Below are 25211 nucleotides of genomic sequence, written 5' to 3'. Positions count from 1 at the left end.
TGTAAATATCTCAGAGGGAAACGCTGCCTGCGATTTCTCTTTCTTTCCCTCTGGATCCAGGACCCTGAATGCTGCCATCTCAACTTGTGCAAAATGTCCCGTGAAATTCCTGGAGATCCTTCCAGGCCACCTGCTCGGAGCTGTGCCGCTTGCCCAGGAGAAATGCAGTGGCTGCTGTCCCCTGCCTCTGCCGCCATAGGTGTGCCGCCCTGATCTGAGGGGCAGGTCGGCAGCTGGGGGAGGATGTGCCCGTGGCTGGCAGAGGGCTGCCTGGCAGGGCTCCATGTGGGAAGGGAGGGGGTGACAACAGAAATCCGCTAGCTAAGGAGGCGCCCTTTTGTTCGAAAAGGAAGCCATGCATTTGGAATCTTCTGGGAAAGGGCCATTTCAGGGCACCTCTAAGTCCAGCTGAGATGTTATTCCTCACATGGGAGTGTGGAGGCACAGGGAGTCCTCTTGCTAGAACTGTGGTGTCATGCCGCAGAGAGCCCTGGTCCAGGGGACCGTGTGCTGTTCTCCTCTGGGTCACCTGGGACAGGCCGCCCAATCTGCCTTGCTTCTCTGGCCGCCTTTCCTGGACACCAGTGGGAAGTCTTCCCTGGGCTTAACCTTAGCCCTTCCAGGGAGGTCTGTGGTGCTGGGGATTGAACCCAGGACTTGTGCACGCTAAGAAAGCACTCCATCATTGGAGCTGTGTCCCCAGCCCCCCACCCCCGGGGGCTCTGATGGCTCCCTCACCATCTCCCCTTTCCTTAAGTGCCTGGAAGGATGGGCTCAGTGCTGTGGACCAGCCAACGACGGGGGGGGGAAGAGTGTCCTGATCTGTTTGCCAGGGACATAGTCCTATTTGCAATTTCAGCCATTCCAGAGCCCACAGTGACCAGGCAGGAGCGGCTGCTCCCAGGCGTCCCATCTGCTTCTACCCAGCTCTCTGGGTCAGGCTTTGGCCCGGAGCCAGATGCAGCCACCTCCTGTTTTTGTAAATAAAACGATACTGGCACGCAACCACGCGTTTATGTTTATGTCATGGCTAAGCTGCTGTTGTGCTATGCGGAGGTGAAAAATTGCAAGAGACACTGGATGGCCTGCAAAACCGAAAATAGCCGTGATCGGCTCCTGGGCAAGATCCCCGCTCTAGGCTGATGGTGGCTCAGTCTGGTGCAGGACAGGGTGTGTACAGTACAGTCGCAAAGAGGGCAAGGCAAGGACCAGGAGCCAAGCTTTCAGTACAACTAGCGGCACTCAGTGCAGAGCCGGCCCTCGTGCCCCGAGCCTGGCCTTCCTTTCTCTTTTAAAAGACTTTGACTTTTATTAAATAATGGCTCGAGTAGACTTGTAGTTATTTGAAAAAAAAATATTCTTACTTGGCCAGATAAAAAGAGGGCCACTTTCTGTAGGTCCCCAAGATAATTTGAAAATTGTCTCTACCTGTGTGACCTCCCAGTCAGGGACCGACCTTGGCTGATCCCTGGGAAACCTTCCATGACCGCCCACCACTTGGGGCCTTACTCTTTTTACCAGCAACACCTTCCCTCATCCATTTGTAGGTTCATTCCTTCCTGTTTCCTTACTAGAGCAAGGACTGTTGGGTCCGAGGACCTCAAACCCTCCCATCTGAGGCCCCATTCATTCCTACAAATGACTCAGAAGCCCAACCAGCTTTTGTTTATATAGATTATCTCTCTCCATATAAAAATGAGTATTTAACAATTTTTAAATGATACTTAATGATAAATGGAGCAATAGCTGCAAACAACCCACTACATGTTAGCACAAATGTATTTTATTCACAATAACTATTTTCCAAAACAGAAAAAAAAAAAAAAGTAGCGAGAAGGATGATCTCAATACTTTTGCAAATATCTGGCCCAATACATGCTGACTTCCCGTATCTGCTTCCATATTTGGGTATGTTCTGAAAAGTCGTTTTGGTGGAAGTTTGAGAAGAAAACCTTGCCTCACTGAATCTGTTGGTGGACAAAAGAAGAGCATGACTTTTTCAGATGACTGAGGGTCTTTTTTGATATTGCACCAAAACTCACCAGGTGGTGATTTCTTCAAGTTTGAGACATGAAACCTGAAACGTTATCAGCAAACTTGTGGCTATCGATGCCGGGAACCGGTCTTACCCTTTGATGGATCGTTGACCCATGCGCAATTTTGGAACACGATGCTTTTGGTCATTTGGAAAGTACTGGGAAGCCACAGAGAACTTTCAAAAATTGGCCCATTTCAATTACACAAGTCCAACAGTCGCATTAGTTTATTTCACCACGGATCTCATCAGGAAATCAATAAGTATTGGGAAATACTCAAGTTTATGGCAGTGGGTAGAAGTTGTCCAGACTCCTAAGTTTTCACTGAAAACTTCTATGCTGGGCTTGGTAGCCATGCCGTCATCGTTAGTCTTGAAGGGACCAACTTGCTTCATTCATTTCTGGAGAAAATACCTGCCAGATCCCCGCCGGCTGCGTAACCCGAGGCTGTGTATCAGCCATACTTGGAATATCCACGATGCTCTGTGTAAACAGCCCTGCGGCAGCTTCAGCCTGTGACATGCTTTTCCTCGAGGTGACCTCTGGGCTGTAGGACGTGGCCGAGCACTTTATACCGACCCCACATTGGTGCACAGAAGACTTAAAAGATGCGTCCATGAGGACCGAGAATTGATCACTGCCTTCTTGTGCTTCCTCCAGGACAGACCTGAGCCCCTGTTTTGCAAAGCTGCGAAGTCATGAGGACAGAGGGGCTACAGTCCAGTGTCCAGAGCAGGGATCGAGGCAGGGGCCTCAAGCTGGAGGCCCACGGATCCAGCGATTTCATAGTGGACATGGCTCGTGCCTCATCAGAGCCAATCCCACCACCACTAGAGCCAAAAGTCACGTCTTCGTGACGTTATGAAAAGAGTGTGACCTCGTGGATTTCCTGAAAGTGTCTTCAGGACCCGGAGGGGTTCGCAGACCACACGTTGGAGGCCGCTGACTTTGACGTGGTGGGGGGTGCAGGGACAAATGAGGTTCAGCCCTTCATCCTATCCTTCACGGTCGGATGGGCAGTCGGGCCTCTGACATGAAAATCCACGTCAGAATGGAGCAGATGCTTCCAGGCCCTATGTGTGGTAAGATACGGACACACAAGGGTCCAGGTCAGTGGCTGTAAGTCCGTTCACACCTGTACACCCATCACTCCCGTCCATCTCTGGCCACTTTCATCTCCCAAGCTGAGGCTCAGAACCTGCTAAACAGGAATCGACCATGTCTCTTCCCTCCAGCCTGGAGTAACCGCTCTCCTACTTTCTGTCTCTCTGATTGTGACTTCTGGGAACCTCATATTAATGGGATGATGTATGACCCCTGGGACTGGCTTGTTTTACTTAGGGTACAGTTTTCAAGTCCCATCCATGTTGCAGCATGTGTCAGAATTTCTTTCCTTTGAAGGTGAGTAATACTCTCTCCTGTGCTTATACCAGACTTTCTTCATTCATCCACCAATGGATATTTGGTTGTTTCCACCATTTGTCTATGGTGCATTGAGACTTATTAATACTAATGCACATCAATAATTATCAATGTTAATAATATGAACAATTGTCATATTCTTCTTATTATTATTATTACTTTTGCAAAGCCTGATGTAGCCTGTCAGTCATTTCCTGATTGTTGCTTCCGTCCTTGACAATTAGTCCCCAGGCACCTCTAGGCAGCCCACCTCTAGGCCTGCCCCTTTCCCGCCCAGGTGGGCCCACGTTGGTCAAGAACAGCAGCCCCGTGTCTCCGAAGCATGGCGCTCAGGCCCGACGCCCTCTGCTGTGCTCCCTGTGGTGCAGTCCGATGCCATCCACCCCAGAGTGGATTCGGCAGGCAGGTGTTCTCCGTTCCTTCCATTTCAACACATCCGTATTGATTGTGCACTACGTGCTCATCAAACAGCTCTGCTGTTTCCAATGCTTGCAGCCCCAGAGTCAGCGGCACGTGTGCTTGTAAGATCTGGGTTTTCGGGCATCGGAGGTGGCAGAGCCACTCAGCAGAGGCAGCGAGGCCTGTGTGTGGGGTGCGGGTATCTGGGGGAGACTTTGGAAGCACGAGGATCTCATTAGACCAGCCACACACGGCCTCAGGAGCCAAAACCCCTGACCATGTTTATCAACAACTCCAATGTTTTATTACGAGTTCGCATTTCGCCCAGGATTTTGGCTGTTGTGCTTTAGCATCCAAACAGAGGACCCTAGTGGGAACTGGGTACGGTGGAGCGGCTGTGAGGGAGTCGAACGCCCTGTGAAACCCCAGGAAGAGCTGTTGATTGCTTTGTCCTCCCCATTGCTCATCCTGCCTCTGGACAGGGAGCTCACAAAGGGCCTCGACCTTTCAGACTGAGACGGCAGTGGACTCTGTGTCACTCCTGAACCAGGAGTGACACAGAGTCCACTGCCGTCTCAGGCTGACCCTTCCTGGTTCACCTTCTAGGGCTTTGGTTAGAAATCTCTGTTTTCACAATGGAAGACGAGCCCCCCCGAATCCTGGTGGAAAGTTGGGTCTGCCTTGTGTTTCACCCTTCATGAAGCCCTTCCCAATCTGCTGCTGCACGTCCTCTTCACAGTAGGACTGCTGTTGAGATGCCCTCAGGTGCACGCACACAGTTCTCCAGGAGGAGACTGTTAGGGTGGGATTGCTATCCCCATTTACAACTGTGGCTCAGAGAGGTTAGTCCAATTAACCAAAGACACACAGCTCCTAAGTTCATCTATAGCATAAATACATCTCTTGGGATGCCACAATTAGTGGCTTCCCTTGCTTGGAACAATAAATAATTGTCATACTTTGCCTAGGACCTGCTAGGTATCACTAAAACCTGATGTACTCACTGCTTTTCTGCCCCGTTTTAAGATGATCTTAATATCAATAAGATATCAAGGGAGGAAGAGAGAGGGTAGGAGGGAAAGATTTCACCACGGGTTTTCTAGGTGCATGGGGGTCACATGTATTATGTAACTTAATTGGTGACGTTAACAAGTGAGTGTTACCAAGAAAATGGGGATTTGGGGGGTTGGGGAATTTGCTTGGCATCACAGAGCTAATAAGAGAAGAAGCTGGCATCTCAAACCAGGTGTGTTTGGTTCCAAAAGTCATGTCCCCTCTGTCCCTGAAGTCACATAGATGGGCTTGGCTTTCTAAGCAGGAACAAGGAAGGCAAGCGTCTCTTTAGGGTGCTGGTCCAGTAGCCTTACCCCCGACACACCGGATGTCTAGGGCTCCCAAACCTACATGTGTTTTCTGAAATCATGAGACTGTGCCCAAGTGCCGTGGCATCTTTTTTGAGAGGGGTACGGGGGGGGGGCGGGGGGGTTCAGATTCACATCGAGATGCTGCAGTAAATTGAAGACTCACTGACCAATCCTAACACTAGTGTGTAAACAGGAAACGGCCACCCGGGCAGGGGAAAGGTGTCCCCACGCTTGGCTGTCAGCAGTAGAGCGGGGACTCACCTCCAGCCTCTAGCCTCCAGCCTCCAGCCTTCCTGGCTACATCAGATCCTGTCCCTCTCCTTCAGCCCAAGCTGTCCCTGTGAGCTGGGGAAACACTGAGGACGCAGGAGGCGATTTTAGCAGTTACCTCCCTGGAAGCCGGCCAGCCTGCTGTCCTCAGTGGACCTGTGCCTACGTGGTCTGGGCGCCAGGGGAGCAGCTTGGACCAGGAAGCAGAGAACAAAGCAGCAACCGGTGGTGGATCAAAGCCCCAAGAGCTTCCATCTGAAGTGTGAGAACGGTCGGCGCCTGCTGGCCTGAAAGGCAGCGCTGAACCTTCCTATCTCCGCGGGTTAGGATTTCACCTTGTCTCTCCTCCCACCCCGCCACCCTCGTTACCGCAGAAAGAGCAGGTGACGGAAGAAAGGCAGGTTTGTCTCCAGAACAGTCCCTGGGTTGTCTGGAACATGCCACCCACTGTGGTAAGTGGAGCAGGAGGAGCGTGGGGAAGGAAGAGAAGACGGAGGATGAAGAAGAGACCCCGGGCTTGTGACTGGACTCACCCACAGGTCCCCTCAGGCACGCTGGTTCTCAGCCACTGAATATGCTTCTAGCAGTGGTTTCCCCCTTGGTGACAGATGTGCTGTGTTTGGGCACTTTTATCACCACTCAGGAGCTGTAACTGACATCTAGTGGTGGGGGGCAGGGTGCAGTTCACATGCTGTAGTACCCGGCCAGTCTCCATGGCCAAGAACGATCCAGTTCCAAGTGTCTATATTGCTAAGACGGAGAGACCCTGGAGCAGGCACGTAGGCTTCCTGGAGGCACCGAGGTGACCCAGTGTCCTCTGGTCATCTGCTACACTGGCCATCAGGAGAGACCCTGGAGCAGGCACGTAGGCTTCCTGGAGGCACCGAGGTGACCCAGTGTCCTCTGGTCATCTGCTACACTGGCCATCAGCAGGATGCTCTCAGCAAAAAACCCTCCAGTGCAAAATGGGAAAATGTCAAAGTGGAGAAAACTGGATTTGGGGTGTTCAAGCTCTCAGTAGCAATTCCCAGCTCAGCCACCCAAAGTGCAGAACTTCTTGGAAGTTTGGGTGGCAGAGAGAACGAGGAATTGGTGCACCAGATCTCAGGAAGGGCAGCTCCTGCGTGAAGCATGCGGAAAACGAGTGGCGGTGTCCTTGAAGGGCCACTGCAGGGCCACCCGGTATCTGCCACTGTGTCAATGATAAGGGATGCAAATTCCCCCGTGGAGAGAGGGCCTGATTGGCGGGCTTGGGGCTTGGAGAGGTCAGGCAGCTCCAGTGTGATAGGCCAGGGGCTGGGGACTGGTCCTGAGAGGAAACCCAAAGGCACTCAGAGCAGAAGGGGGCTGGGTGCAGAGTGGACAGACCCAACAGAAGCCCCCACAGCCGTCACACACTCCTAACCGCAGCCTCAGAATGCCTTGGGCTCTTGGTGGTGGGACTTCGCCCAGAGGAGGCAGCAGGGCTGAGGTTGTCTCAGACCCTTAGGGAACTGAAACAGCGACATCCTGAGCTGCACAGTGCACTGAGCTCCATCTTGAACGTAACTCAGGCGTGTGTTCGGGTGGCCGTCTGTTTCCTGTTTTGCAGCGACACTGTGTTTTCTGAGGGCTATTTACCAGGCACCTATGGCTCCAGGGACCGCACTAGGATTCGGAGCACCACGGGGCGGAAGCCTTGCTGGGAGGAGCTGAGCGTCCAGCGGGGGCAAGAGTGGGGGAGAGTGGGGAAAAGAAGGAGGGTGGGCGGGAGGAAGGGTGGCAGGGGACAGAGAGACCCCAGGAGGAGAGTCGCAGGTTGGCTTTGCAGGACGCTAGGAGGCATCGGCGGCAAGGAGACCCCGGGGAGAGCTCTGCCACCGAAGACGCTTGGGGGTCCGTGAGCAGCATCTGGGATGTGTGTTGTCCCTTGGCTGCCCACATGTGCCCTTCAGTGAGGGAACTGGGACCCCGCGCCCCTCCCCACGCCCTGATAAGAGGTCGCTGGGGGGTTGGCAGAAGGGCCCCCGCAGCTGTTCCTTCTATTTTTTCTGTTAACAAAAAGGCCCCTTGAGGGTGCACAGGGGACCTGATCCGCCCGTCCCAGGGCTGAGATTTATTACGAGGCTTGCATACCTGCCGGATGGTGTAAGGTTTTACTGTGTTTTTACACGAGGGCAGACTTGGGGAGTCGTTTTGGCAGCAGAGGGGGAAGGAGAAAGCCTTCAGGGGTCACTCTGGGAGTTTCAAACATGCTAAAGGGGTTCAGGGTCACAGCAGGAGTCCGGAGGCTCCTCTAGTACCTTGGAGTTTTTTTGTGCTAAACCCTCCATAGGGAGTTGTGGTATTTCCCCTTTCTCTCACAATCATGCTGCTTCCCCCTCCCCCCCCCCCGAAAAAAAGAAAAACAGCTCAGGAGACCTGCGAGAAAGTGGGGGGTCCATTTCCAAAGCATGGAGCTGTCTTCCAGGTTTTGGCCAGGTGAGCTGGAGCAGGTCAGGTGAGGGAGTGAAGCGCTCCGTCTCGCCTTCGTCTTCTCATCACCCTACATCTTCGACTCCACCTTCTTCTCCTATTTCTCTTTTCCCTCCCATCCTCTTCCTCCTGGTTGCCACCTGCCCCCTCCTCTTTCTTCCGCATCTTCATTATCTCCTCCTCGAGCACCGGGTGAAAACTCCGACAGGTAATAACCTGACATTGTAAAGGTCATCCCGATGCATCCTCACCAAAACCTGATTATTACTTCTACTTTACAGAGAAATAATTTGGGGCTCAGAGAGGTTTAGCAACTCACCCGGGGTCACCTAGGTAGCAAGTAACAGAACCAAGCCGTGATCCCTGGGAAGAGAGTACACCCACCGTCTCCTACCCTCCGACTTGTGCTCCTGTGGCCTGATTCTGCGCTGGTTCGCACCTCCTGTAACTCTCATGTCCCCTCTGGTGCTGCTAGAGGCCATGCGGTCCTTTGGACAGGCTGTCTAGCCCCAGCGGAGAGTGTCTGGGAACCAGTTTCTTCATTTAGCTCTAGGGCAACTTTAAGTGTGACCTTGGGCAAATGACACTTTGCTTCAGCTTTCTGGACTGGAAAATGGAAATAAAAATGCATGTCTTGCAAGGTTGCTGTCATGCTCGGTGACCTATTGCATTTGGAAGTTCTTGAGAAACGAGAGAGAGAGAGAGAGAGAGAGAGAGAGAGAGAGAGAGAGAGAGAGAGAGAGGAACTATCATTATTTTTACCAGGTCCTCTCTCTGATGGCTCCAAGCAGGGTCACAAGCTCCTTGGGGGCAGGCCTGTGCATAGAGCTCATTATTCCTGTGGAGTTTCTAGCCAATCCTGAATACATAAACGAAGTGGCTGACCTAATAAAAGAATCTCGTTGATGACTGTGTCTTCTCTATAATATCGCCAGACTGACCTCCGTAGGGCCTGCGCCAATTTGTGCCCCAAATGGCGGCGACGAATGAGTGTGATTGCCCTCTTTCACAATCTGGGGCGTTGACCAACATTGGGGTTTTTGCCAATTCCATAGGTAAAAGCCAGGGTCTCTTCATGAATTAGATCAAGCACAGTTGGACATGTTTAGCAGCCGTTTGTAGATCCTTCCACATAAAGGTTCTGGGGGGTATTGAGCTGTTGGTCTTTGTCCTCCTTAATCTGCAGGATCTGGATCAAGAATCGTCTGCAAATATTATGTCCTGGTTTATTCTGAGTTTTTTTTTTTTAACTTTGTTTACAGTTTCATTCATTTTCAAAGGAAAGCCAGGCCATAAGGCCCGGTGGACAATTGGAAGGGTCTGTGTGACCACACAGTGTGTCCCCTGCTGTGAATCACCAAGAACGTACCGCACATCGTGTGCCAAGGGACTTACAGAGATGTGGGGAAAAGGAGGTGGAAGCTTCAAGAAAATTTGGATTAAGGAACTTGTACAATTGACTTCATAGCAACACAAATATGAATATCACCTGGCCTAGAATGCATTATCCGTATGATTTTTTCAACTGAAAATTGAAATGGCAAGGAAACATCACGCTTGCCTCTGGATGCTTTGGGCTCTGCCCCCAGGCACCCTGTTCGGGGTTCCTCCTGCAAAAGTTTGAAAATCGTTGCTCTCTGGGGAGCTGATCAGTGCAGGCTCTTGTCCCTGCTCGGCTGCTGGTTAGCTCTGCGACTTGAATGAATCCCAGTGGCTGAGTCTTGGTCAGGAGTTTTACTGCTGTGACCAAAACACCCGACAGGAACAATTTTAGGAGGAAAGGTTTATTTGGAGGCTCACGATTTCAGAGAGTTCAGTCTCCAGTGGCCAACTCCATTCCCCGGGGCCTGAGATGAGGCAGAGCATCGAGGCAGAGTGGGTGATAGACCTGGCACCAGGAAGGAGAGAGAGAGAGAGAGAGAGAGAGAGAGAGAGAGAGAGAGAGAGAGAGAGAGAGAGAGAGAGAGAGAGAGAGAGAGAGAGAGAGAGAGGGGCACTCTGCCTTAGAAGGACAAAGCACACCCCGGAAGGCACACCCCAATGACCCCATGCAGCCACACCCTACCTGCCTACAGTCATGGCCCGCTTCATCCCCGTCAGGGGATTCATGCACCCATTAGGGTTCGGCTCTCATAAGCCAATCATCTCACCTCCCAGCTTTCTGCTGTAGTGTCCCCATGAGCTCTTGGGGGACACCTCCTATCTGAGCCATACCAGGCTTTCATGTACTTCAGCTCTGCTAGAATCGAAGGATGGAGGCTGGGGTCACTGTTGGCTGCCAAATCCTCGGTGTCCAGGGCAAACACCTGGTGGCTGGCTCCTAGCTGCCCCTTCAATAGACGGGGTGCAAAGACGGCGACCCAGTCTGTACAGCTCAGTGTCAGGCCTGCCGACCCCCGAGGACTGTCCAGCTCCACCGAGCACCCTCGGACACAGATGGATGAGGTGGGTCCCTGCCCTTTCCCCTGGCCAGCGGGGCCGACTCAGGTGTCCCGAGTGTATGCATGACACTTAAAATGAAGTGGGGACACGCCCTCTGGCTCCGCATCCTCTCGCCCCGTCTTGCCTGGATACTGTGAAACACCACGGCCAGGAACACCAGCGCTCTCTGGGTCTCAGAGCACCTCACCCACTCCGCGGCCACCTCTACTCCCCCCCATTCCTTGGGGACCCCTGGGGTGGTCCGGTCCCTCGGAGGCTATCAGCAAGGGCGGTCGTCTCACGTCACGGTGGTCCCAGACCCCTCTTGCCCCCCCTGCCCTAAAGACACACGATCTGGGCTGTTTATGGGGTGTGGGCTCTGACATGTGGGTGGCGGGCTCCTGAGCCATCGGAGGCAGTAAAGTCTCAGTGCGAGGCCTGTTCTCCAGCTGCAGCCGCCACATCAAAAGACCAAACTCCCTGCAAACTCTGCCTTAATTAAAAAGTTACGGTAATCCTCAGGATGGAGGCCAGTCGATCGCCCCCGGAGACAACAGTTCTTTCTGCGGCCACAGACCAGGCCCTTCCACCCGCTCCAGGCGCTATTAAAAGCAGCACGACCCTGTGGGCCTCACAGGCTCCGGTGAAACGGGAACGGAAGTGGCCCCTGGGCTCTCTGTGCTCGTAATTTGCTCTGGAGGGATCCAGAGCCAACCTTGGAAAGGGGCCCTGGCTTCTTGGACCAGTCTCTCTTCCTCGCACGTCTCGGTACTCTTTGGGATCTGTCCCAGCCGTACTTTCCAATGCCTCAAGCCCCTAGAGGCACATGCTGCAGAGCCAGGGGCTGGAACACCCAGCCTTGTCCCCTGTCTCCATCCTTGATACTCACATTCGCCCAATGAGCCCTAACCAAGCCCTGGGCATGGGAAGGGGCTTGCTCACAGCCACCCACCCTACCGGGGACAGGACTGAGGCCAGCGCCAGAGCCCCAGGTCAGCACCGTGTTCAGGGACCCTTTGAGTCAGGCCATAGGCATGCCAGTGATAAAGGTGGGGTGTTCATGGGACCACCCACCTGCTCCCCCAAATCTCCCAGGCCCTGTGCAGGTGGGCAGGACCACAAGACTGGCCCATAGCCTCTAGACCCCAGGCAAATGTGTCCCTTCCTGGCTGCAGCAGGGACAGCAGTCTCCGGCCTCTCTCCCTGATGGCCAGGATGGTCAATAGTGATCCACAGAGCAAAGTCCCTGCGCTGTGGTCAGGTTCCGCTCAGATGCCCCTCCACACACATGTAAGAAAAAGCGTTCTGTATTTTTGCTGAGTGACATCTCAGAGATATTTTTCCTGCAGCGAACAAATTCACCTAACTTCACCTAACCCACGGTGCACTGACTTAGTCACTGAGCCCGTAGGATTTACTGAGTCATTTGTTCTCTGGGTCCCTGCAGGTGCACCATCCAGGAAAAGCTGGGTGAAGGAAAATTTCAACTGCAACAAGAGACCTAGGAAAACAGGGCGCAGGAGACATCAGAAGACGAGCTGGGCTGCCTCTGCACGCGGTTCCTTCTGTGCTTTTGAAGGAACTCAGCTGAGGATGGCAGAGGGTGATGGTGTGGAGCCTCATGGGGTGGGGTGAAGAGCCACCTCCTTGTTCTCAGGGACCCCTCTCCCAGCATTTCACTGTTGTATGAATTGCAGACAGGATCCTTCTCTGGGGAACAAATCATCTGAACGCTCTCCTCTGGGTGGCTGCATTGTTTTTATAAAAGGGCCTGGTAGGAGAGATCAGACACACAGCTGAGAGCACTGGGCTGGTATCTTTGTGCAGTGCATAAACCTTGCAACTGTATGCAGCAGCCCTGCGAGGGCCCTATCTTGGCACATCATGCGTGTTGTCTCATGTTTTTACTTTCTGTGATCATCCAGTGGTCAGCATTTTTATTCCTGTTTTAAAAACAAGAAAACCAAGGCTCAGAAAGTTTAAGTTCATGGCTCAAACCACACAGTTAGTAGACAGCAGAGTTGGTCTCAAATTGAGGCTGACTGTTTCCAAGTCTGGTGTTCTTTCTACCACCCTAAAGCTGCATCCATTGAGTCTGAATGCCTATGCTCAAGGTCATACCATAGGGAGGCAGGACTCAGGCCAAGGGTGCTGGACTCCAAAGCCAAGGTGGCCTCCTTCCACACCCCCACCAAGAAAAGTGAAATTTCCATAGTCGTGATAAACAGGAACTGTTTACAATGCTCTGAGTTTCGCCTTACTGGAAATATTTAAGGTAGTGTCAACACAAAAGGTATTATTGACAAAGACATTCCCAGGGGTGAGAGGAGGACACGGTGAAATATTTGCTTCTGTGACCAAACAGCCTTCTCCCATTTCAGTCTCCAACTCTGCCTTGGGTTCTGAGCCCTAAATATCAAGCACAGCATACTTAATTTTCTCAAATGCCACTAGTTAGGAAAAAAGCCAAAGAAAAGCAGAGTAATTTCCTTCCTCATCTCCTGCTGCAGGTGATTGGATTGCAGGATTGGATGGAAGAAATGATTCTGCTTCTTGGATAATGGAATGAATCAAGTGCCTCCCAATTTCTTCCTACAAACACCGAGGTGCTGCGTTTATGTTCCTGAAACGGGAGATCAGTGGCAACACCACTGGGTAGAGAAAGGGACATCGAAGAGGAAACCACCAATCATTTGATGATAAACACATGAACACTCACATGCTTGCTTATACTTTGTAGATAGAATCATTTTTTTAAAAAAGGTGCTGGTTTCAGCAGGATTGTTGTAAGAAAGGGCTATGGGGGGTGACAGGGAAAGGATGCTGGAATAGCCCGTGGCCCTCACATGGGTGCAAGACCCCTGAGTGACAAGCACTTCCACAAGGGCCCTTGTTGCCCTCTGGGTCCTGGCTCATGCAGGCTCCCCAGGGCCTCCCTGGTTCTGCCCCATGCTTTACCCAGAATCCCAAGCTGCTAGCTGCCTCCTGTCCTGCCCGGCCCCATGCACCTGCAGACCAACACCAGCCTGAGCTGGATCCGCCCTGGTGCTCCTCAGCCCTGCTCCTGGGTGTTTTCCCTGAGCCCCCCATTGCTCACCTGTACGCCCCCCTCAGTTCTGGAGCAGCCTGCTCAGGAAGCCTTCCCTGGTGTGCCCAGCTTGGCTGGCTGTGCTTCCTGATGTCTTGCCCTCTGGGTGGCAGTCAATGCAATGGCTGGGATGGGATCACAGACCTGCTCTTTCTCTAGGCTGAGGGGCCTCTGGAGGGAAAGGGAAGTATCCCCCTGATGTGGACCCTGGACTGGCACAGCCCAAGGCTGAGTCTGCACCCAAGAAATCGTGGGCAAGTGAGTCCTTTAAGGCTTGTTCCTATTACACAGATGGACAGACTGAGGGTTGTGGTGGGCAGGGGATGTGCTCTAGGTCCCCAGTGAGTGGGAGCTGGTGCCTGGGCTAAAATTCAGGTGTGGTCATTCTGCCTGGCATTCTGCCTGCTGGGCAGTACCTGGTCCCTCGGGAGCAGAGGCTGGGCGTGTTTGAGGCTATGCCCCTCGGTGGGTGCTGTGGCTTCCTCTCTTGGAGTTGTCTTGGGGCTAAGATGCCATGTGATACCACCGTTCAGCCTTCTCTGCGCTGGGAGAAAGTCAGGGGGGTTGGCCCAGGGATTTGGAGGCTCTTTGTCATCATGGCCCTGAAGGACTTCAGAGTGAAGGAATTAGCCAGGGCCAGGAGGGGACCCCAAATTGAAGGAATGAATCCCTGCCAACATTTTTAATCATTGTGTGGTTATAAGTTCCCAATTATCCAGACACTTGCTGTCCCCTGTTTAAATGACATAGTTGAAAGGGGACATGAAATCATGACAACAGGTGAAACAGAAGCAAAGAAGATGACACTCCAACTGAACCCCGGTGAAGAGCGGCCTGGGGTGGCGAAGGAAACAGAGGAAACACCATGAAAGAGGTGTGGACTAGTCACCGCTGCCCGAGGCTGCAGAGGACGTTCTGTCAGCAGCCAGTCTGGCCTTCCACCTTGCAAGACCTCCTTGGGCCCAGCCAAGAGCACGTTCTTTCAATGCACTTCTCCAAAATGCCACCAAGCACCCAGGAAAAAAAAAAAGACAATGAATCACAATCACAAAACAGGACAATCTCATTGCACAGTAGGAGCCCAGAAAGAGCATCCTCTCTGCTGTGGATGCTGACACCTGCCTACCTGGAAGGCTAACAGTGACAGGTGTGGGATGGGTGAAAAGGTGGCCACCAGAAGCAGCCCTTCAGGAAGGGGCAGCAAAGCCCAGAGCTGGGGAATGAGTGAGTAGAAAGTTGACCATTTTGCCCAAAGTCCGTGGGTGCAAGGAGAGGTCGAGGTCCGGTGAGGATGTTAGCCCTGTTTATTGAGCAGGTAGTATGGGCTCACCCAGGGCTACAAGCTCCACACCACTCCCTGAGCTAATCGCCACCACAACAGCTGAGGCCCACCACTACTCCATGTTTAGAAATGAGGCGATCAAGTCTGGAGGCTCAGAAACCTGCCCAAGATCACAAGGTTGACTGGACCCTGACCCACGCCCATCTCAAGCCCTGTTCAGGATCTTGAGATGTTTCCGGTGGTGTGGTATTTATACATGGTGACGTCACCAATTACCCCAAACTCAGCAGCTTGCAATGACTCTTTCCCAGGAACAGAACCTGACGGGCCTCGATGGGTGGTTCTGGGTGAGGTTCTCTCCCAGAACTGAAGTGGCAGTCATGACGTTGGCTGAAGCTGTGGTCACCTGCAGCACAACTGGGCAGATGTGCTTCCAGACTCTGCGCAGCAGCAGCAGAGGCCGCTGGTCCTCGTGCCGCGGGCTCTGCACAGTGCTGTCCCTGACGTGGCGGCTTTTTGCTTCCCCTGAATGTGGGGTCCATGGCAGAGCACAGCCAGGATGCAGGTCCCACCCTGCCCCTGGCACTTGAAGCCACCACTTCTGTGGGATGCAGTTGGTCACAAAGTATGGGAGGGGACTTCCCGTGACATGGGGATGGATATCAGGAGGAGGGGATCCTGAGGGGCCCCTCAGAGGCTGCGTACTGCACACTCCATCCCAGAAGGCAGTAGTAGGGATGTCTCAGTGACAGGCACATACAAGGGTGGTGTCTTAAGACTGCAGTGGGGGGCTGGGGTGGCTCTCAGGGGTGCAGCACTCGCCTTGCACGTGTGAGGCCCCGGGCTCCATTTCCAGAGCCCGTGTGCATGCCCACACAGATTCCAGTGGAACTGGATCCCTATCACCTTGTCACCTAGTGATGTGCTGCTGTCCTAACACTGTGGGACCATTTCTCGTGGGTTGGTTGTGATGCTTATGTAAACCAACCCACAGTTGCCAAGGCACAGGAAAGGACAGCACGTACGATTCCGTACGGGACGTGACACTTGATAAGGATCCTGAAGGACTGGGTTACAGCCTGTGTGTTTGCTATATCATACTTGGTTATTTTACAGTGCACTCCGTCCACTTATTTAAAAAACAACAACGGGTTGCTGTGAAACGGTACGCCCTGTTTTGCCGGCAGCAGCCCTTGCACATCTCCTGTTGACTGCGTCTCTGGATTGCATCAAGAGGCCACGTCCAGCGCCTGACCTGCCCCCATCCAGATCTGTGTAAGTACACTCTGGGATGTTAGCACAATGACAAAATTGCCTAATGGCGCACTTCTCAGAAACTGTCCCTGTCATTAAGCAATGTACGGCTACTTGGACTTTTTGTTCCAGCAAGAAATGGATAAGGGGGTGGGGACCTAGTGTCTGGGTTTCTCTTGTGGGAATTCCAGGAGGGAACTCATTACAAAATGCAAGTAGGGAAGCCTGATTTGACCCCTCCAGAGAGCCTCTGATGTTCTTCCATTCCGGATAGCCTGAGCTGCAGAATCCCCTGCCCTGCCCGGTGCCCCATGTGCTGCAGCACCGTTGTCTAAGACCCTCTGGGTGCTGGGTCCTGGGTGCACACATAATCCCAGTGACTTAGGGGGCGGAGACAGGAGGATTGCAAGTTTGAGACCAGCCTGGGCCACTTAAAAAGGTAAAAAAGGATTGGCATTAAGCGGCAGAGCACTCCAGTTTAATCCCTAGAACCCAAACAAAACAAAACAAAGCAAAACACCTGTCCTTGTTCTGCACCCAATAGGTGCTCCCAGCCAGAGGAGCCAGGGCTAGCTGTGTGGAAGTCCCCCAAGGCTGTGGCTCTGGGCACCCTGAGTGCACAGGTGTCTGGGTTCAGAGCTCTCTCAGCACCCGTGTCCATTTCCTCAGACTGGCTCATGAACTTGTCTCCAACTGCCTTCCTGAGCCAGGACTTCTTGCAGACCCACCTCAATCTGGGTGGGCTTGCGCCTCCTGCTCTGAAAGGCCGGGTCCCCTTTCTCAGGATCCCATCAGTGTCCAAAACCACAGAGCTCTCTGAGGCCTTGGTGTCTCAGGGCTGCGCACTAATTACTGGGTCTTTCTGGGAAGACAGACCAGGGCTGCTTCCTAGGACACAACCAGGCTTGGGCCAGGAGCCTCCCAGAATGTGAGTGACCAGATTGCCATTAGCACTTTGATAGAAGGACCCAGAACCGAGGTGGGTTCCCAGACAGGGGTGAATATCTCCCACCTGCCCAGAGAGCGATTTTTCTAGAACCTGCCTCTGAATACATGACTTCTTGCTAAAGACTCTCCTTGCCTCCCCTCTTCAGGGTCAAGTTCAGACCCAGCCTAGCTTTCCAGGATGGCCTCCATCTGCTCCTCAGCCTCCTCCACCCGCTGCCTCCCTCCCCACCTCCTCCAGCCCGGCTTCTTTCACCCTCTGCTGCAGCAAGATTCCGCTGTTCGCTGCTGGTGAATGATCGATCTGTCTTTTACCTCATCTCTGTCTCGAATGCCCTTCCCTTCCTAAATAACATCTATTCCTGCTTCAGAATTAATCTTCGCCCTCCCGTCCGTCAACAGGGAAGCCTTCCATTAACCAGCCCCGGGGTGAATGATATTCTTCTCTCGCTCCTGCAGCACTTGAGGGCTGCCTGCTGCCTGCTTCTGCTAGGCAGTGTCACCCACGCCCAGGCCCCTTGCCCACCTTCAGGGAACTGGCATCTGAAGCCGGTCAAGTGGGAGTCACCATTAGGGGGAACAGAGAGAACTGCCCAGCAGGACCTTCAGTTGCTAGGGCAGCCCAAGGTGCCCCCCCCTCTTATCCTACACCCCCCAGGAGGTCTCTGGGGCTGAACTGGATCTCTGCAGTCTTCACTCACACACAGCAGGGGTCCAGCCAACATGGCCTTTAGGTCCAGCCAACATGGGCTTTAATTAGTGATTGGTTCCCATCTCTCGGGTCAAAGCTCTTTACTGTCCACGACTTCGCAGTCTCCATTGTGCACCTGCCGCAGAGCATGAGGGGCTGGCGAGGGCTCTGGAGGCGTGGCCTCAAGTCCAACATCAGAACTGGCTGATGTCCAGTCTTGAGCCGGATACTGACTCTCATGGCGCTTCAGCATCCCAGTGGGTGGAGGCCACGTTCCCCATGAGCTGCAGGGACGGAAACGTGAGAGGACACAGGAGGTCACCTGGGACCGAGGAAGGGTTTCCAGGGCTGGGGTTCTGGAAAGCCTCCAGTGCCAGGGTGTCTGGGTCTTGAAGGTGTGGTGTGGACTCGGAACAGCACTGACCCCGCACAGTACCACAAGCCGGCTCCCTCGCCATGATCCAGGAGCGAGCGCTCGGCAGCCAGGCAGCGGGGCGAGGCGGGGGTGGAGAAGCAGGAACAGCCAGTAACTCGCAGGAACAACTGCGTCCTCCAAGGCTTTTTTTTGCCAGGATCTGAGGAGGCCTGTTTACACGGGTCCCCCCTGTGGTCTCTGCTGCTTAATATGCCTTCTGAAAATGATGCTCAGTGGGATGTGTGCACATTTGTGATTACAAAGACAGGGCTGGTTTTTCACAATCTGTGCCTGCTAATTTCTCCGTCGCAAGAAGGGAAACAGCAAAAGTTCAAAATATTCCTTGTGGAATGGGTTCCTTGGTAACACGATGGAGTGCTTCCTATTGACAAAGCACTTGTATTCCTTCCCGTGAGAGCCACTGACCCGCTACTCTTAGCCCAAGGGGAAACCGAGATCCACAGAGGACAGATGACCTGTCCAGAGGAGCGAGCGCCGGAGCAGGAAGGACCCACAGGAGCAGGGCTGCACCCCTTCCTTCCGGTAGCCTATCTGGTGTCCCTTTATGTCAACCTCTGGCAGGGAAAAAAGGAGGGATGAAGCAAGACCTTCCCAGAACCAAGCCTGTTTCCCCTAAGTGGTGGGCGTCCTGCCACGAGAAATGGCTCATCAGGAGCCGCTGGGTGGAAACCCACACGCGGAGAAAGCTTCCCAGTCACTGAGAGGCGGCCTGAGGCGCGCAGGAGCCCAGCCGGAGACGGAATGAGGGCGGGCCCAGATGGCAACCAAGGCTTTGAAATGGAGCTGGGGTTGAAGCCAGATCAACACATCCACAGGCGCGGTGGGCCCTATCGACGTCTGGGGTGGGGAACCCTCCCCACAGAGAGCTGCTGTTGAAACACGGGGCCGGCGCTGGTGCTGCAGAACAGTGGCTCTTTGAGTTGGAGGTGTTCGAGAATTAAGTTTCCCCCGTGTTCCCAGGGCTCAGACTTAGAGCCAAGGAGGGGGGCTGGGGCCTCCAGCGCCTGATGGAGCCGCTGATAGGTCTCTGCTGGCCTAAAGTGATGACGTCGGCAGGAAACTGATCTTTCTGGGGAGCAGAAACTCAAGAGCACTCAAGTTCAGCACAGGAGGCAAGTGGTGCTGCCTGCCACAAAGCCCCCGCGTTTCTGCCTGCAGAAGCCGGTAGCAGGGACCACTCGGTTTGGGGTATCAGGCATCCCAGCCCCGACCCTGAAGGAGAAACAGCTGCAGTGAGACTCTTATCTGGTCTTGCCTCCTCCTTGTTCATTGAGAATCAGAATTTGCTCCGGCCAGAGGTAGAGACCCTGGAATCCCCCTCCCCGATGTGCGCCACAGGCAAGAAAATTGAGACCCTGCAGTATCAGGAGATCTGCCCTCTGGCACCAGCATGTCACCCGTGGGACTCAGAACCAGGGCTCCAGTCCTCCTACCCCCTACTGCTGGTCTGGACCGGGAAAGGAAACGGAAACCAAAGCCCTTGGTCACCATGTGGCAGGTGTCGCCACAGCACACCTCCATCTGGTCTCCTTCACGCCTCCTTTGTGAGCCCGCTGAGTGCTGTTCCCTGCTGGAAGCTGAGGCTCACACACGGATGTCTGGCCAAAGCAGATTTTAGCTGTTGGGTGATGCTTGTTTAAACACCAAGTCAGTGTGCGCCAAGCAGACCCCGCCTGACTTGGCTCCGTCCCCAAGCCGTCCACATGCTCCCCTGCTCGTCGATGCCTGCTTGGATGGGGAAGACCAAGGACATCTGATGTGTCACCTGTGCACAGCCAGAGATAATCCTGGGGGACAGCTGCTGACTTGGGCTCCAGCCCCTCAGGTCTAAAGTCAACTCAGCTGTGACTGGGCTGGAATAAATATAAAAAGAGGCCATCCCGAAGCACAGTGGTGTTTGAGCCCATTCAGGCTACTGTAACAAATAGACCATGGACTGGATGGCTTGTAAACAACAGAAAGTTTTTCTCATAGTACCAAGAGCTGGAAGTCTGAGATCAGGATGACTACATGGAGGGGTTCTGGCGAAGGTCCTCCTTCAGGTTGCAGACTACTTTATCTATCTTCACATGGCAGGAAAATGGGTGAGAGAGCTCTCTGGGGTTCCTCTCAAGAGAACACTAATCTTATTTGTGAAGTCTCCACTCTCATACCTAATTACCTCCTAATACAATCATATTGAGAGTTAGAATTTCAACATCATTATTTTGGAAAGGTACAGCATTTGGTCCATTGCAGGAGGTCCAAGTTTAGGCTCCTATAGCTGGCTGAGTTTGGGGAGAGATGGCAGGGGTGCTTGCGCACATTGATGCATGGATGTCTGTATAGGAAGGGAGTCCCTAGCTCTCACTAGGTCTTCAGTCTGAAGCCATCATCCTGGCTCCATCTCTATCCTCCTTGGGCGGGGCGTGTCCTGACTTCACAGAGCCCAATCTGAGCTGTAATTCCCACTTTTGACTTTAAAAACTTAAGTCTAGAGAGTCCTGGCCATGGCCAGGTGCCCTGGGTTGCTGAAAACTCTTGTGTATTTTTTTAAATTTCTAGTGGCTGTAGAACGTAGGACGCCACTATTTTTTTTGTGCTGTGGCAATGGAGATGAGGAGTTACAACAGAGATATGAGCACAGGGTTCCATAAAGGAGGTTTAAACTCTCTTTCATGCAAAAAACACCTTTTCTCCTTGAAGTGCAACCTGAAAAACAGTCCCCCATTGGGGAGGGCCATATATTTCCTGTGTAACATACACAAACGTCTCCTGGCAACTGGGGCCGAGCACAAACCACAGATGTTCCTGGGAGACTGGAACAGTAGCAACATGTCGCCCTCTCTATCCTCATTCAGTTAAGAAAGGTCTTAGAGTTTAAAAATTAAATAATAATTAAAATGGAATTGTTAAATATCAGATCTAAGAAGAACTTTAGTTTTCTCAATTGTGAAATGAGACTTTGAGACTTAAACACAGAGGTGATGTGGAAATTCAACCCTTTGGACTTTCACACACTCAAAAAACCTCATTAAGAATTGGGGCTTGGGAATTGTTATCTCCTCCTAGGCTTGTTGGGATGGCCACCACTTGGGAATGGTATCATGGAATTAATTGCATAATTGAAATATGAAAACTTTCCATTTGCCTGGTGATTCTTTGTTGAAACTTAGCCATTTGGAGTGAATACCCTCAAAGGCACCTTTGTGTAATTGTCTCTCCTGGTGACCAGGGTACAGGTGTTTTTTCCTAAAGCACTTTAGAGTCATAGAGACGCAGTACTTGGAGTCCCCAAGTCCCTGAAAGACACATAATCAAGGCTTCCTGTTTGGTTGCAGGGATTTTGAGGCTCAGAGAAGAAAAGAGAACCAAATAGATATGCTGTGCACCTCAGACCTTCCCTTTCAGAAAATTGACACAGAAGCAAAGAGAAATTTGCAGCTATGGTGTGACCATCAAGCCCAAGTCAGTGTGGATAGCAGTTATTTTATTTTAGATTTTAGTTGTTTTTCTAGGATGAATCAGTAGATTGCTATAGTTTGGATATTAAATGTCCCTCAAACACTCATGTGTTAAAGGCTTGGTCCCCAGGGTGGTTCTATTGGGAGGTAATGGAACCTTTAAGAGGTGGGGCCTAGTGGGAGGTCTTTAGGTAATGAGGGCTGTGTCCATGATGGGGATAATGAGACCATGGCCCTTCTTCTTCCTCTCTATTTTCTTTTCAGACATGATTGAGAAGATTTTCTCTGCTACACAATTTCACTATCATGTGCTGCTTTGCCATAGGTCCCAAAGCTACAGAGCCAACCAATTGTAGATTGGAGTCTCAAAAATTGTGATCCAAGACAACTCTTTTTTTTCTTTATAAGATAATTTTCTCAGGTACTTTGTTACAGTGATGGAATGTTGACTAACACACTGATAAGTAAGTTGGTTTGCAGAGGAGGAGTAAAGTTGGTAAGCAGAGAGGCCATTTCTTGCCTTGGCTTCCTTGCAAAGCTTTACACTTTTAAACCCTGTTTTATTGAAGTGAACTACATTGGTTCATAGAAATCTAAGAGCATGACCAGAGTAAGTGATCCAGGAAGCTGGAGGTCTAACCTCTGTGAACACTGTAACCAGATGTGCTCCGACTGCAGAAGTGTGCAGTTCCAGGGCCAAATAGAGTCACTGAGTCACTCACTACGAGACCCTGAGCCAGCTCCATGGGATTGAAGGTAGTCTCTCGAAAAGTGTCCGATGCTGCTCTTAGAATGGTGACCAGTATCACCAGCATGACCCTGGGGCTTGTTAGGGATGGGGAACCTCATCTACCCCAGGCCCCTGAATTAGAACCTGCATTTTTGCAAGCTCCCTGGTGATTCCTGTGCGTATGGAGTTTAGAAGCCCTGGTGCAGGACACTGCATTTTGGGAGAAAAGGCTACAAGTGGAGTCCGTGAGGCTCTGGTGGCGATCCCACCCCAGGACAAGCTCTCACGCTGCTCTGTCTGTCATCTGGAAACGAGGGGGATGGACAGGGTGATCTTTGTTCTCTCCCTTGCAGGCGTCTCTCCTAGGAGATGGGAGGGGGGCTCTGGCTCAGCTGAAGATCAGAGAGCTTCTTGCTGCGTAAAACACTCCCTAATCAGCCTGATGTCAAGTCCCCGCCCCCCGATGAACCACAGTGACAAGTCCCAGGAGTGCACCTTGTCAGGCTGTGAATAAAGTTCGGGCAGCTTGGTTAATTACCCCGACACTGACTAGAGTTAGCTACCCAGCGGCTCAGGAACTCGCCTTAATGATTATAGGAAAGTGCCGCAGCTACGGCCGTGACCACCCCCTTCCCGGCCTCAGGTTCAATCAGAGGGTTCCCACCTCTGGGGAGGCATCCTTCCAACCTGGCTGCGAGGCCAGTGTCCAAGTGGTCACCAGTGGGGCCTTGTCAGTGTAACAGCCAACTCACTTTCTTCCTTTTGTGCCTTTGCTTAGAACCTGCCAGAAGGGTCCAAGGCTGTCGAGACAAAGCCATGCAGGAGTGCTCCCTCTCCTAATTCTCTAGCCACATGGCCATCAATCCCTGCCTCAAACCCACCTGGCCCCAGAGCTCCGCTCTCCCCTGTGTGAGCTGTGCTCTCTTTTATGTGAACACGTAGCGTCTGCCCCAGCACCCACCTCTCTGATCAGCCTGGTCTGATCCTGCAGACATCAGCGTCTCTATCATTTCTCTCCGGGAGGTTTCATGGTCCCCACGGTCGGGTCCGGTTGCTACATTTCTAGAGTCCTGAGCCACATCGATCATACCAGATATCAACCTATAGTTTAGGACAGTTTTTCATCCCTCTCAAACACCAAGCAAAACAAAAACAGGAACAAGAGTGAGCTCTGTGTCTGCAGGGACCATGCCTGACTGACTTAACATGTGAGCCTCCAGAGGACAGGGATCATTTTCTGTGTGATTGACAGCTGGCTCCAGAGCACCTGGTACCTTGCCTGAGAGATAGAGGGTACTTCGTAAATGGCTATTTGTTGAATGAATAAATGAAGACATGAGCACCGGATGCTTAGTGCAGTGTGTGATGCAAGATGGGAAATCAGGAGTTGTATGGATGGTTGGAGGCATTTCTGATTTGGGCATAAAATCTGCATAGTGAGAGCTTATTTGGAAAGATTGCATGTGGACACCTCTGGATGTTCCTAGTCTGCTCTGCAAGGATCTGATGCCCATTGAGGAGATAAGGCTTGTCCCCCGATCATGGGACCTGGGATGAGAGATGCAGAGAGGGGACTTGTGTAAGACGGTATCTTTGGATGAAGGACCACAGGAAGAGTGGAGGCTCTTCTCCTTCAGCCCAGAGCACATATGCCCATCTCCTGTGGGCTTCCTGTAGATTGGGAAGACCTGCCCCAGGCCTGACCATTCACCTGGACTAAGAGGGACAAGCAAGAAAAGGTTTCTCCAGGAAGGGTCTTCAGAGAGCAGAAAACAGCCAGCAAGTGACAGAGCTGAGATGGGAAGTCACCTGGGGAGGGACTCCCATTCTTTCTAAGCATCATGCTTTATAAAAGAGCTTGGGTGGTTTTTGTTCTTTTAATAAAATAATGCACATTTAAAAATACCGATCTCTTTACATGGGGTGGGGTAACTGGTCCAAGGGCCATAAGCAAACATGGAGGGGGAGAATGGGAGTGTTTCTGGAAGATTCTGTTCTTTTCTAATTTTGCTTGTGGTTGCTCAGCTTCTCCCAGGGGGCCTGGGGTTGGAGAGGAAGAATTATACTTTATTGACTTTGTAAAAGGAGATTTCTCTTCCTCCTTCCATCTTCCACTCCCTCCCTCCCAGTCTTCTTTCTTCTCTGAAAACCTCTTTGCCTCACCAGGCAGCTTCCCCGGGAGCTGGGTCGGAAGGTTCCTTCTCGTTCCCGGGGCCCGGAGTTGAGGAGGCCCCAGGACAGGGAGACCCTTGAGCCCACAGGTGTGGAAGTCAGACACCTGGCACAGAAACCCAGCTCTGCTCCTGAGGAGCCCTCTGCCTGCCCAGGGGCTCAGTGTCTCCAAGCCTCCATTCTCTCCTCTCTCTGTGGGGAATAATAATGGTATTAGTCTCCTGGGGATTGATTGAATTCGTGAGATAAACACAAGCAAAGAATTTAGCACGGGACCACAAGTACTCTCCACAATCCCCAAATTAGAAAGTTCTGAAAACCTAAAGCATGTTTCATAACTCACTTGGCAATTAATTCTGCCCTGGAATGAAGTAAAACCATCTAGGGTCATTATTATGACTACTCATGTGGGTTTTTTTGTGTTTTTTTTTTCTTTTTTGTAGAAATACTTATATGTTTGACTACAGGGTAATATCTTAGTTCCCACTGGAGGTCTTAGGTAGCATAAGCTGGAGGTACCACATTACCTTTCCAGTATCTAGAAATGCACAGATGTGCACGGGATTGTGGACCCGTGGAACACCTGGCCATGGTGACTGCTCCGCACTTGAGAGCTGTCACCCTTTCTGATTCAGGAATTTGTCCAAGGACACATGGAGGCTCATTTGCATGTGGGAGTGTCCTCAGGTATTACTTATTCAACAGACAAGCCCTTGACAAAAAAACATCTCTCCAGTTATCTAACTGGCATTTCCTCCAATGGACGCCCATCTCTTGGGATCATTCAGCCTGTTTAGACATTGA

The 25211-nt window shown here is 52.2% G+C and overlaps 1 protein-coding gene and 1 long non-coding RNA gene across 3 annotated transcripts in view; both read left to right on the top strand.

Annotated features, from left to right (window-relative positions):
* Positions 1-25211, top strand: part of Rps24 (ribosomal protein S24) — a 462172-nt gene that overhangs the window by 399033 nt on the left and 37928 nt on the right. Inside the window, exon 5 of one of the 2 annotated variants that reach the window (XM_078039364.1) lies at positions 13394-13403. The exons of the other annotated variant lie outside the window; for it this stretch is intronic. Within the exon in view, the coding sequence (XP_077895490.1) occupies positions 13394-13396 (3 nt within the window). The 3' untranslated portion in view covers positions 13397-13403. Of the gene's footprint in view, positions 1-13393; positions 13404-25211 lie in introns of those variants that run through there. 2 annotated transcript variants of the gene reach the window in all.
* LOC120885490 (uncharacterized) overlaps positions 15665-25211 on the top strand; it is a 31179-nt gene continuing 21632 nt past the window's right edge. The window contains exon 1 of the long non-coding RNA XR_013434844.1: positions 15665-16011. This is a non-coding gene — a long non-coding RNA (uncharacterized LOC120885490). The remainder of the gene's footprint in view (positions 16012-25211) is intronic.

Source organism: Ictidomys tridecemlineatus, chromosome 1, assembly GCF_052094955.1.
Source record: "Ictidomys tridecemlineatus isolate mIctTri1 chromosome 1, mIctTri1.hap1, whole genome shotgun sequence".
Taxonomy (NCBI): Eukaryota; Metazoa; Chordata; class Mammalia; order Rodentia; family Sciuridae; genus Ictidomys; species Ictidomys tridecemlineatus.
This window is presented reverse-complemented; position numbering and strand designations above follow the sequence as displayed.